At 42.9% G+C, this 13,426-nt stretch overlaps 1 protein-coding gene across 45 annotated transcripts in view; it reads right to left on the bottom strand.

Moving 5' to 3' along the window:
* Nucleotides 1–13,426, bottom strand: part of clasp1a (cytoplasmic linker associated protein 1a) — a 76,784-nt gene that overhangs the window by 32,979 nt on the left and 30,379 nt on the right. For 28 of the 45 annotated variants that reach the window (XM_061286255.1, XM_061286249.1, XM_061286262.1 and 25 more), the window contains 10 exons: nt 9,816–9,962; nt 9,654–9,727; nt 9,476–9,568; nt 9,157–9,302; nt 4,012–4,147; nt 2,115–2,185; nt 1,816–1,875; nt 982–1,059; nt 717–884; nt 315–361 (listed from right to left, as the gene is read on the bottom strand). In XM_061286255.1, coding sequence (XP_061142239.1) covers nt 315–361; nt 717–884; nt 982–1,059; nt 1,816–1,875; nt 2,115–2,185; nt 4,012–4,147; nt 9,157–9,302; nt 9,476–9,568; nt 9,654–9,727; nt 9,816–9,962 — 1,020 coding nt within the window. Of the gene's footprint in view, nt 1–314; nt 362–716; nt 885–981; nt 1,060–1,815; nt 1,876–2,114; nt 2,186–4,011; nt 4,148–9,156; nt 9,303–9,475; nt 9,569–9,653; nt 9,728–9,815; nt 9,963–10,863; nt 11,022–13,426 lie in introns of those variants that run through there. The other 17 variants (XM_061286252.1, XM_061286284.1, XM_061286285.1 and 14 more) reach the window with 2 other exon arrangements.

The raw sequence follows: 13,426 nt of genomic DNA, 5'->3' as shown, positions 1-13,426 counted from the left end.
ACAATCGCTTCAGCTTTAGAGGAATATAAACTCCTTATTAAACGTATTCTTTTACAAACTCCTACACTGTTTCAGATAACGGTTTGTTTGCAGGTTTACAGTATCAGTAAGCATTCTAAAACAACAGTAGACTCATTCCTTCTGCACATACAGAATGTATGCTTTGCGCTTTATATTTGGACACATTTTCTGCGGAAATTATCAATTCTGTACTGAAAAACAATGCTGATTCCAATTTTTTTATTAATGCAGAAGACATAGGATAGTCATTAATTAATTAGGACACTTGTAACTCAAGAAGCAAAAGTGCTTACTTCTCCCTATGCTGCCTCCAATGACAGTCTTCACAGAGAGGGGTCGGCTGAAATGAAAAGAAATAGCAACATTGTTAAGGATCCTTGCTGGACAAACGAATGTGTGAACATGACAACAAAATGGACACAAAAAAATGAGAATATTTTCTTGATTGTGCATGAACTAACAAGCACACACACAGGCACGCACGCACGCACACACACGCACGCGCACACACAAACACACACAGGCACAAAAACATTCACATACAAAACAATCCAAGTCCTCAAATTCAACAGATGGTGATTTAAAATTGATATTTACACTCCTGTGCTGTTCTCCCAAAAATCAGAAGAAAAAAAATTTAGCCTGGCAAAACCTACAGAAAAATCTGGCTAAAATGACAGGACACTTCTTCTTACTTCAGACTCTCCTGGGAAGATGACGAGGAACGATCCGACTGGGGTAGAGACACAATGCTGTCAGAGCTCTTCAAATGAGTCTGAAGTGCTTTTTGATATGTGGACTCCAGCGCTTGGAAGAGATGCTCTGCTTCTCGGCTATAGTGGCCATGGAAACCCCAATAACACCTAATGACAAGGACAAGCAAAATCATTTTGAGTAAAAAAATTTCACGTGTCCTAAAGAATTGTCAGAGCTTAGCCATAACTCTCATTTAATACTTACTTTCTTGCAATCGATCTGGCCTCTGAGTCGGCATCATGTATGCCTTTCTTGATGGTCTCAGTCAAAACAGCCACATGCCTACGACAGCAAGGGAACATGGTGAGTAGTTGTATTGCTTTCTTGTCGTCAGTCTCCAGATTTTTCCCCTGGTTGTCGACAAGGAATGGGACCGGTTTTCACACGCCTTTTAAAGTCCCAGAGGTGGTTTCATGATAATTAACGTGAGGGACCAATGTGATTTTCCAATTTGGTGATTAAAACTAGCAGAATTTATCAATTTAATGGCCATCGTGAGTGGCGCACCATACCTCATCAACTGCTAATGAACCCAAAAGCAATGACGTGAGCGGGAAGAGGAGAAAAACTCAGCCAGCAATTTTATGAATATTTGTTTTGTAAAGGGCGGCTGGGTGGCGCACTGGGTGGCGCACTGGGTAGCACGTCCGCCTCACAGTTAGGAGGGTGCGGGTTCGATTCCACCTCCGGCCCTCCCTGTGTAGAGTTTGCATGTTCTCCTCGGGCCTGCGTGGGTTTTCTCCGGGCACTCCGGTTTCCTCCCACATCCCAAAAACATGCTTGGTAGGCTGATTGAAGACTCCAAATTGTCCCTAGGTGCGAGTGCGAGTGCAAATGGTTGTTTGTCTCTGTGTGCCCTGCGATTGGCTGGCAACCGGTTCAGTGTGTCCCCCACCTACTGCCCGATGACGGCTGGGATAGGCTGCAGAACACCCGCGACCCCCGTGGGGACTAAGCGGTTCAGAAAATGGATGGATGGATGGATGTTTTGTAAAGGACATAGAGGATATACTGTATTCAAGAAACCATGTTGCTTACCTTTCCAATGTACTAGTGTGCCACTCTTGGAGCATCAGTTCTAAAAATTCATAACAACGTCTGGAATGGAACCAAAGTTTTGAATAAATAACACTTTGATACTATACAGAAATATTATAAAACCAAATACCTGGGGTTATGAATGCCATTAAAAACATTGATCATTTCACAACAGTGTATTTAAAACGATTTCAATGTTCCTAATTAACAAAAAATAAATATTGAAGATTTTAAAATAAGGCAGATCATTTTAATTCAAAGAAGCTTATTTCCCTAGAATGTTAAAAAGGTCACCTTACCGCCTGACTGCAACTGATTTGGAGGTGCAGTTACTTGTAATGATAGGGATAAGACGTGGGTAGTGTGTATGCTGTAAAACAAAATAATTCATATCAAAACAGACAAATTAGTTTTTACCGTTTTTTTCCATGTGTAATGCGCCCCCATGTATAATACGCACCCTAAAAATGGCATGTCGATGCTGGAAAAAAGCCTGTACCCATGTATAATACGCACCCAAATTTTTTATTTATTTATTTTTTTTAAGTCCCAATGATCGTCACACACGCACCTGGGTGTGGTGAAATTTGTCTTCTGCATTTGACCCATCCCCGTGTGATTTTGATCCATCCCCTGGGGGAGAGGGGAGCAGTGAGCAGCAGCGGCGCCGCGCTCGGGAATCATTTGGTGATCTAACCCCCCAATTCCAACCCCTAATGCTGAGTGCCAAGCAGGGAGGCAATGGTTCCCATTTTTATAGTCTTTGGTATGGTCTTAACTAGGCTGGATGTATTTTTTTTTGTTGGCGTTGATTTCTCTGACTGCCCGTAAAGGCACCACCGCGATCAGTTAGGTTAAAATGAAAAGAGGAAAGTGACGTGCGGATATGTGAAAAAGGCGGCTCTGTATGGGAGAGAAGTTGAAGAGGAATAAAAACACCCTTGGAAACCAAAACTTGCCCCTCGTCGTGACTCAGAGCCGCAACAAATGTTTTGGATTTGTGTAGGGTACATTGTGACAGCAAACGAGCAGGTGATCGAGCAAGCGTCTGAACCCTGGTCCAAGCTGCACTTGGTCGCCCTGCTCCTTTCCACACTCCATCCGTGACAAGATTTTCTTCAAAAATTGTTGTACCATGATTTTCTTAAAAAAAAAAAAAAAAAAACATTTAAAAAAAATTGTACCCATGTATAATGCGCACCCCAGATTTTAGGACAATAAATTAGTTAAATTTGGCGCATTATACATGGAAAAAAACGGTAATTTGGTTTTCCCAGGAGGGAAAAAATATTTGAGATCTGTGCCTGCTGGATGATATGGTTTACCGTTTTTTTCCGTGTATAGTGCGCAAAATTCAACGAATTTATTGTCCTAAAATCTGGGGTGCGCATTATACATGGGTACAAAAATTTTTTAATTTTTTTATTTTTTTATTTTTTTTATTTTTTATTTTTTTTAGAAAACCAAACCAACAACAGGACTGACCGACAAAGTCGTGGAACAAAAAGACAGGGTGACATTACCAAAGACAGGAACAGAAAGCAAACAGACATCATGACAGTAACACATGCAATGATCCGACGGTGAGCGAGGGGCAGACGGGACTTAAATACAAAACACGTTACATCGATTGAGGTGACACAGGAAGAGAGGGGCGACGCGAACAGAAACTATGGCAACCTAGACACATAGCAAAACTGGGGACGAGACGTGACAAATGTCCCTCGAAATGAAACTTGAAATCACCAAGTTTTGGTTTCCAAGGGTGTTTTTATTCCTCTTCAACGTCTCTCCCATACAGAGCCGCCTTTTTCACGTCCGCACGCCTCTTTCCCGTGCGCGCACGGAGCGCGGTGGTGCGTTTATGGGCAGTCGGAGAAATCAACACCAACAAAAAGAATTACATCCAGCCTAGTTAAGACCATACCAAAGACTATAAAAATAGGACCCATTGCCTCCCTATGATCATTAGGACTTAAAAAAGAAAAAAAAAAAAAAAGAATTTCATAAAAAAAAAAATTCATAAAAATTGGGTGCGTATTATACATGGGTACAGGCTTTTTTCCAGCATCAGCATGCCATTTTTAGGGTGCGTATTATACATGGGGGCGCACTATACACGGAAAAAAACGGTAATCATGCAATACATAAGATATGAGAATGAACAACAGTATTTCCCGTGTCGTGACAGCTCACCCTGAGAATGAGGCGGATAGCAGCCATTCCAGATGTGGCCATGACTTTGGCACTGTTGGGCACAAGGTTCAGGAGTATAGGCATGGCGCTCTCAGCTCCATGGTCAAACTTGTTACCCAGCAGCGATGATAAATATCTGAATGACAGGAGGGAGGGGGGAGATTGTGTGATTAGAACCCGTGGCTTTCTTCTTTGTAGAGTCTATCAGATAATGCAAGGAATGAAGCAGTTTTCCTGTAGCAATTTTGTGCAACATCCCTTTTATCTTAAAATTCCAAAACGTTTGAAAGAATGTTTTTGTCAACCCATCCTAATATTAGGTCTGCAACTAGGCTATTAAAAAATTTAAAAGAATGACATAAGTGATCTAAGATTATTGTATTTGATTGTAAGCATCAATTGAGTCTGGGACTTTGCATTTTCAGGCTCTGAACGGGGTTGTCATCTGAACATGAGAGTGGGAGACACAATGCAAGAACAATAGAGATCCATTTTGTTTTTGAAGTCTTGCCTACAACCCTCCACTTACTATTTTTTTCATCGTGCTCCTATTTTTGCCGGGGTGATTACTTGTTGTAAGAGCTGTAGTTTTGGATTAATTCTTTCAGTTCGTGAGACAGCATTTTTACCTTTTTTTCCCTGTTCATCGGGAGCACTCTTGTTTGGCCCATCTTTTCCTTTACTTGTTCTTTATACGTTGGATGATGTTTTCATTTATTACTTGATAAAAAACTGTTTGTTACATTCCATGATACATTGGCCCTACCTTGGGGTCCAAACAGTTATAAATCGTTAAGTCCATCCACATCTACAGTCCATTCATTTACTCATAGCGTTTTTCATTTTAAGTATGTTCCATTTCATCAGGGTTGTAATAAAATGTAAATGAATAATGATTTTGGTCAGGCTTGCTGCTTATTTCACACCAGAGCAATTCATATCTTCATTAGCCCAATTCATTGGAATTTAACTATTTTGTAAAGTAGTTTCCCATTTGAGGTCAACAGTTAATAACTGTATAATATACGTATAGGCAGAAATTTAAAACTTCTAAGCCTGTGGTGAGGACTGTGAGGAAGTGGACAGTGGAGTCAAAGCAGGACCTCCAAGCCTGCTTTGACTGCACCGATTGGGGGATTTTTGAAGCTGCAACTTCGGACCTGCATGAACTCACCGATACTGCCACATCATACATCAGCTTTTGTGAGGACTTGTGTGTGCTGACTAAGACTTTCTGCACGTACAACAACGACAAACCTTGGTTTACACCAAACCTCAGGATGCAGCGCAAAGCCAAGGAGGAGGCCTACAGGAGTGGGGACCGGGACCTGTTCAGGCAGACCAGGAACACACTGAACCGAGAGATCAGGAAAGCCAAGAGGTGTTATGGGGAGAGCCTGGAGAGACACCTCTCTGCCAATCCTGATCCCTCAACAGTGTGGAAAGGTCTACAGAGCATCACGGGGGACAAGAACCAACCCCCCCGTCCTGTGGAGAACCCAAGGCTTGCAAACCAGCTAAACAGGTTTTACTGCAGGTTTGAACGGTCCACCCACACAACAGGACCTCCTGCATCACAATCGACAAACACAACATACAAACCTCCCCCCATAAGCACCCTGTCCACACCTCCATCATCGTTATCACCTACTCTCTCTCTCTTACAGAAGCCGCGCCCGCACTCCAGATTCGCGAGGAGGAGGTGTGTCAGATGTTCCGGAGACAAAAGGTCAGGAAGGCACCAGGCCCAGACGGCGTGTCACCCTCCTGCCTGAAAGTCTGCGCTGAACAACTGAACTGGCACCCACCTTTGCACAGATCTTTCCCTGGAGCTGTGTGAGGTGCCCTCGTGCTTCAAGAGCTCCATCATCGTACCGGTGGCCAAGAAGCCCGCCATCACAGGTTTGAATGACTATAGACCTGTCACCCTGACATCTGTGCTCATGAAATCCTTTGAGAGGTTAGTGTTGAACGACCTGAAGGTCATCACGGGCCCCCTGCTCGACCCCCTGCAGTTTGCCTACCGAGCAAACAGGTCTGTGGACGATGCGGTCAACATGGGACTGCACTACATCCTACACCACCTGGACACCCCAGGGACGTACACCATAGAGATGCACCGATCCGATATCTGGATCGGATATCGGCCCCGATATCAACAAAATAGATGGATCGGGTATCGGAAAATGCAGCCGATCTGTCAGCCGATACTTTCCTTAATCTATTGGGACGCGGGCTACGTCATACGTCAGCAGCACGTGTGCCGCATGCCACGAGAGTTTTCTAAACAAACGCAAACATGGAGCGAACGTTCGCTTCTCTTCCCCGGGTTGCTAAGCGGACGTCAAACCCTGCGCGTTCGCTTCTCTTCGGGTTGCTAATGGGACGTCAAAGGCTGCGCGTTCGCTTCTCTCCCGAATGGGGGGGGGGGGGGGGGAGGCTAATCGGATGTCAAACGCTGCGTGTTCGCTTCTCTTCCGGGGGGGTGTTAATGGGACGTCAAACGCTTTGTGTGGCGGGCTCCATCTAGTGTGGAAACTGAGAAGCTGAGCTCAAGCTTCTTGTGCGGGCCATGTTCAATTATAACTGGACAATAAAAACTGGACCGTTAGTTTGGACACCCCTAATTTAGACCAAAGAACTGTGTAGTCTGCCTGATGCCATTGCCTTTGGTCTTTTCTGTTCCACATGTAGAGTTATGTAGCTTGTTAAGTCAACGATAATATCGGATCGGTATCGGGTATCGACCGATACGCAAAGCCACGGCATCGGTATCGGTATCGAAACTGAAAAAGTCGGATCGGTGCATCTCTAGTACACCAGGATCCTGTTTGTGGACTTCAGCTCGGCGTTCATTACCATCGCTCCTGACATCCTCCACCAGAAGCTCATCCAACTCGCGGTGCCTGCCTCCACCTGTCAGTGGATCACCGGCTTCCTGACCAACAGGAGGCAGCATGTGAGGCTGGGGACCATCACATCCGACACCCGGACAACAAATACTGGTGCCCCCCAGAGGGGCGTCCTCTCCCCACTGCTCTTCTTTCTCTACACTAGCGATTGCTCCTCAGGCGACTCTTCTGTGAAGTTCCTGAAGTATGCAGACAACACCACTCTCATCAGACTGATCCGGGACGGTGACGACGAGACTGCGTACAGACAGGAGGTGGAGCGGCTGGTCCACTGGTGCAGCCAAAACCACCTGGAGCTGACCCTGCTCAAGACCGTGGAGATGACAGTGGACTTCAGGAGTGACCCTTATTTCCACCCCTCACTATCCAAAGTAATACTATTCTCTCCACAGACACCTTCAAGTTCCTGGGATCCACAATCTCTCGGGACCTGAAATGGACCAGCCACATTTCTGGAAGAAGGCCCAGCAGAGGCTGTATTTTCCGAGACAGCTCAGGAAGTTCAACCTGCCACAGGAGCTGCAGAAGACCTTCTATACTGCCATCATCCAGTCTATCCTCTGCACCTCCATCATTATCTGGTTTGGATCGGCCACCAAACAAGACAAGCACAGACTGTAACGGACAATCAGGATTGCAGAAAAGATAATCGGGACCAACCTCCCATCTATCCAGGACTTGTACCTGTCCAGGAAACGTGCAAGTAACATCTCTACAGACCCTTCTCACCCAGGTCGCAGTCTGTTTGAACTACTCCCCTCCGGACGGCGTTACAGAGCACTGTGCGCCAGAACCAGCAGACACAGACACAGCTTCTTCCCCCAGGCTGTCGCTCTGATAAACTCACACCACTCATAGAGTCTCAGAGTCATTACTGTGCAATAACATCCTGCTCTCGATGCTTTACCTTTGGATTGTCCATATAATGTGTACTATGTGTCCTCTTTGCATCCATTGCAGCCTGGTTATCCTGGAAGAGGGATCTTCCCATCTGAGGTCTCTTCTCAAGGTTTCTCATTTTCCCTAGTAGGAGTTTTGAGGTTTTTTTGCCCTCCTGGGAGTTTAAGATCAGGGGATGTTTGAGAATAATTGTCAATTTTTGCACATGTCGTCCTGAATGTTGTTAGCTACCTAAATGTTGGACAGAGGCCGAGATGTACCGGAGTCAAACTCCTTGTTTGGCATGCTCAAACTTGGCAAATAAAGATTGATTCTGATTCTGATATGTAGCTGAAAATTTATTTCAGGCGCATCAAGTTTCCACTGATCATCCTAGTACGTTTCTACATCTTAATTGGAGTCCATTGATTGGACATTATTAGGAAAGGCACTAATCTGGGAAAGGGTAGAGAAAATGTTCTGCTCTTTTTAAGGTCCTAATGAGAACAATGGCTTTTATAAATAGAAGTTCAAAACCACCAGGACCATACTAGAGTTGGACACTCGTCCAAACTGAATGAATGAGGGATAATAAATTTAGTCACGCTGGTGACCACAAAGGATGAGACATTGTAAGTGCTCAAATGTTGCATCTGGTGTTTGCCCAAGTAACTTGAAAAAGAAGGTGGCAAGTCTAGGTCTAGAAGGAGTGGAGCTCTTTACAAGCCCTAGGCTTCGTCTCCCTCCTTGCACAGTTATTGATATAATATGTGCTAAACAATAAACTAACTAACTAACTAAGGTCCAGAAAAAAATAAATGAATAAAACAACAACAGTACTATGGTAGTTTTTTATTGTTTAGCTTTAATTATTTAACCGGCTTCCCGGGAGCTCTTTTATCTGAAGGTTGAGTAGAAAAGCCTGTGGCTAAAGCCAAACTGGGACAGGGTTTCTACTTTCTGGACATGGATTTGATACCTCTGTATATTATTGAAAGAAATTGTAATTAGTAAGAGTACTGGCTGATAAATGAAATTAATAATGACATTACAGTTTTACTTTATCGCAACATTTTTCTAACTTTGATAGGAACCCAAAACATGTAATTTTCTATATATGTCAGAGTCAAGGGGTAAGGTTAACTTCTTCCTATGCCCATGTGAAACTTAAAAGTACACGTCAATGCATTATTATTCTTGATTTGGAAACCCTCCTTTATACAATCTTGGTATGACATTTTTTTTATACTGAACAAGGTTAACCACTGGAGAAGAACAGGTCGTGCTTGGTGAAAAAACTGTCCTTAAAAAAAAATAGGAACTCATCAGATCGAATTGCACTTTTTCAACATACCCTAGAGTGATGCAGGCCTCGCGGACCACCTGTGAGCGTAGATCTTTAGCTGACAATTTGAGTGGTGCCTCCAACAGACGCAGTTGCTGAGGAAAACCTTCATATTCTGCTGCGCCAGCCAGCATGAGTGAGCGAACCTTTTTCAGCTAAAAGGGAACCACAATAAACGGATATGAGACAATGTTTACCTTATTTTCCTCTCACCTCACCTCAAACGTGTTGGTGTGTATTTGTAGGTGTCTGGTACTCACATTCGGATTAATTTGAATTGGAAAAGTATGCAGGTAGCAAGTGTTGCGCGTGCACGTGTTTGACTTACCGCGACCACTCTGTGCTCCCAGTCATGCTTGTCATCTGACAGAATTTCTCTAATCTTCGCCAATTGGTCTTCCAGCTCTCTGTTAGAGTAAATCTGGTGATAGGAGGGTTAGGGTTAGTTTTGTTTTTACTATCCAAACCATTTGTGGTCTGAACGATGCTGTCATATCCTCAAATACCTGGACAGACGGCACATCTTCAAAAGATTTGATGAAATCCTCTTCATCAACGGCACCAGCAGCTGCTTCTTTACCTTTAAATATTACAAGAAAATTTATAGACATGTCTGACATAATTGACAGGTCATGCGCGCGCACACACACACATACACCGACACGTACTTTCACACTCACCTGTGGCCTTAGCTGAGGTTGCTGAGCTGGGTCTTCTAGCAGTCATTACAGTCCGCCTGACACTAGGTGTTTTGGAGGATGAGGAAGAGGAGGACCGGCCTCCATCAACTGAGTCTTCATCTTCAAAATTCTTATCTGTAAAACAAACATTTTAAGAGTTCAAAATTTGTACAAATAAAAATGTGTGTGTTTAGTATAGCCAATAAACAATTCATCACTCATTGTTTTACACAAAGGATAGACATTTTCATACAATGCTCTTTTTACTTGGAATGAGTTTTCATGCTGAACTGCATCACATCGCTCCTCATTTATCAGCTCAGTGACTCAGCTCTGCGTTGTAGTACAATATAAACACGACAAAACATTGTAGTACAATCCACGAAAGGGTGTTCCTGAATCGGTTTGTCAGGCCGTGTGCATGTGTCTATTTAGGATTTATCTAACCATCCAGCTGACCTTAATCGAGTATGGCAGACGTGCATAAATACACAGCCCTATCAGCTACATGACTATTCACACAGGGATTAGCTTTAAGCAGATATGACAGTGTATAGTGGCTAGGAGGAAGAGTAATTTTTTTCTCAAAACACAATTGAAGGTTCATTAGTAAAAATGCATTTTTTCGCAATGTGTTTTTTTAACAATGCCCTTTAGCAACAATAAATTATTGAGAGAAATGTGTTGTTTCTGATTGAGGTCCACCCCTTTGCACTGTATATTTCTCATTGTTCATAAAGCACATAACATCACAGTACACATATAGAATCCAGAGTACAATAGTCTGATTTATGAACATAAATAAGCAAAACACGTTTCTGGGCTGCCATTCCCAAACATTTAAAAAGAAAAAAAAGTAGTGCATAAGGCAACAGGTCCACTTAGAAGAGAATGAGATACAGCAAGAGAGAAAGACTGATGGTTTGGCAAAAAAGCTGACAATAATGGACAGCAGGACAAGATAAAACACAGGAAGAGGAGAGAGAAAACAACACCCAAATAATAAGAGAACAATATAAAAGGACATCATTCTTACTAGAGCAGATCTTCTTGCACACTAGCTTCCTCAGCATCTCTGCTTTGGACTAAATACTGTACTATGATTCTTTCCCACAGTAACTGTGTGGCTATATGCGTGCCCGTTCTGCATTCGGCTGGCTCTCTCAGCGCCAGAAAACCCAACCCTTAAAGCCTGCCTCTCTAAGGTTATCAATATGTGTGTAAAAGTGTGTGACGGTGTATGTGTGCGTTTGTGTGACTCACGATGGTTGACACACAGTAGTGAGAAGAGAAGAGCTCTTAATGTGAGATCACTATTTTGTCATTTGTGTTACAAAGCATTTGTTGACAAAAGAAGCTGCATGGCACCCCTCAATGAATTAGCATGTTTACTCTTTTCCTTAAAACAGCAGAAATCGTATTGGTTCCCCTAACCTCACTTCGACCAATGAGGAAAAAGCTGCAGGGCCATGATAATGATGCATAGGGACCGAAGACACTGTTAGCAGAGATGTCCACTAGGAGTCAGGGTACACTTTAAAGTGTAAACTACAGCAATTATATATGCCCTGTTCTCAACACACACATTTCTATACTATTTTGCTGGAGCCAAATTTCAAAAGTCTTTTTACCCCAACATTCCTTCGTGAACGATCTTTGAACCACATGTGATGTAGCAAGCAGCTGCAGAGGTTATATAATAAAGACAGATGACAAGGTGATCAGTGTTATAGTAAGATCACTACACATAAATCTTGCTAATTAAGGGGTCATTTCAACTGAGAATTAAATATATTACCACGTGCTGTATTTCAAAAATAACTAGCCTGTGCACACTTTCCTTCATATCTGAATAGTATTGACCAAGACAAGTGACTAATGAGCGACACATTACTTTCCCGTTGTTTCACAATAAAGCGAATGTAATGATCTAATATATTCAACAGTATTGCACTTCGCATCCGTCTAAGTAGTCTGTCGGTAGTCTGAGCACTCAATTTACGATACAAAAAAAAAATCTCACTTACCTATGCAAGTTTCTAAAGCTAATGTCTGACCTGTTCTAACAAGCACTGACTCATACTCAAGACTCAAATGCCCATGTAATTAAAATGCCTGACTTTGACAGATACTTAGCAACCATCAAAATTAATAATATTGATAATAATAATTGGTGTCACGGTGGAACACTAGTTAGCACGTTCACCACACAGTTGGGAGGGTGCGGGTTTGATTCCACCGCTGGCCCAACCTGTGTAGTTTGCATGTTCTCCCTGTGCCCAGGTGGGTTTTCTCCGGGCACTCTAGTTTCCTCCCACTTCCCCAAAACATGCTTGGTAGGCCTAAGTGCGAGTGCGGATGGTTGTTTGTCTCTGTGTGCCTTGCGATTGGCTGGCAACCGGTTCAGGGTGTCCCCCGCCTATTGCCCGATGACTGCTGGGACAGGCTCCAGCACACCCGCGACCCCCGTGGGGACAAGCGGTATAGAAGATGGATGGATAATAATAATAATAATAATAACAAAAAACTAATTAATGCTGGTTCAATACTGCGAGTGACCAATGGCAGCTCTTTAGACAGCTGCTCTGATACCCAAAACAAATTCTGCACCGTAAAAAGGCTGATAATCACAACTTGTGCAAACATGCAAATGAAAAGAAAAGCTCAGTCATGAAGGTGTTCATAATCAGCAGACACACTGAGCTCCAAACATCATCATAACTTGTGCAAACATGCAAATTAAAAGAAAAGCTCAGTCATGAAGGTGTTCATAGACAGCAGACACACTGAGCCCCAAACAACAATGAAATGTCTTTTTCCTCACACTCCATAATGAAGTGAGACAGAAGGGCACACAGAAGAAAGTCCATGATTGTGCAAAAAACAGCATTTAGTTTGTATCACACAATATTTGATTACATACCTACATTGTCAAAGCAATACCTGCGTGCTAAAATTTGTATAGAAAAATGTAAATCATGCAAGGAGCTGGCAGTGTTACTTGACGGATCATACATACATACACTACACTGCTTCTCCTTGCTTGGGCCTCATCCTAAAGGCTTTTGAATACTATACTCTACATATTTTCAAAGTAGAGAGAAAAAGCATTCTTTTGGTATTTAAAATGGCTGAAAAGGTTGTATAACCGGATTCAAACGAAATCTCTCCTCCACTCATTCCAGCAGCCAATAGCAGCAGATAGACAGGCATACACCCACACAAATACATACATCATTTTAATCCTTCAGAAAGCTATGTCGTGTGCAGATCAAATGACTTCATTAGAAGAACTGAAAGCGGCTGCCGTGGCAGCAAAGTACGCAGTTTACAGATTCTGGTTGACCAGCTATTCTTAGATTATAAAGAGTCCATAATTTGCATTATGCATTGACAGGATTCTGAAACCTAACTGGATGACCATTTCATGCAGTCACAGAAGACAATTAACCAAGTGTGTTGTACTATGTCTAATTTTTGCTATTGGAATTTCAAAGGTAAATGTCAAGGAGGTCTTTGGCTTGCAGCACACAAGCATCAAAGGTTTTACAGTTTTACAATTTTACAATTTTTCATCACTCACCTTACAGTATACTGTA

This window comes from Syngnathus typhle, linkage group LG9 (genome assembly GCF_033458585.1).
Source record: "Syngnathus typhle isolate RoL2023-S1 ecotype Sweden linkage group LG9, RoL_Styp_1.0, whole genome shotgun sequence".
Taxonomy (NCBI): Eukaryota; Metazoa; Chordata; class Actinopteri; order Syngnathiformes; family Syngnathidae; genus Syngnathus; species Syngnathus typhle.
This window is presented reverse-complemented; position numbering and strand designations above follow the sequence as displayed.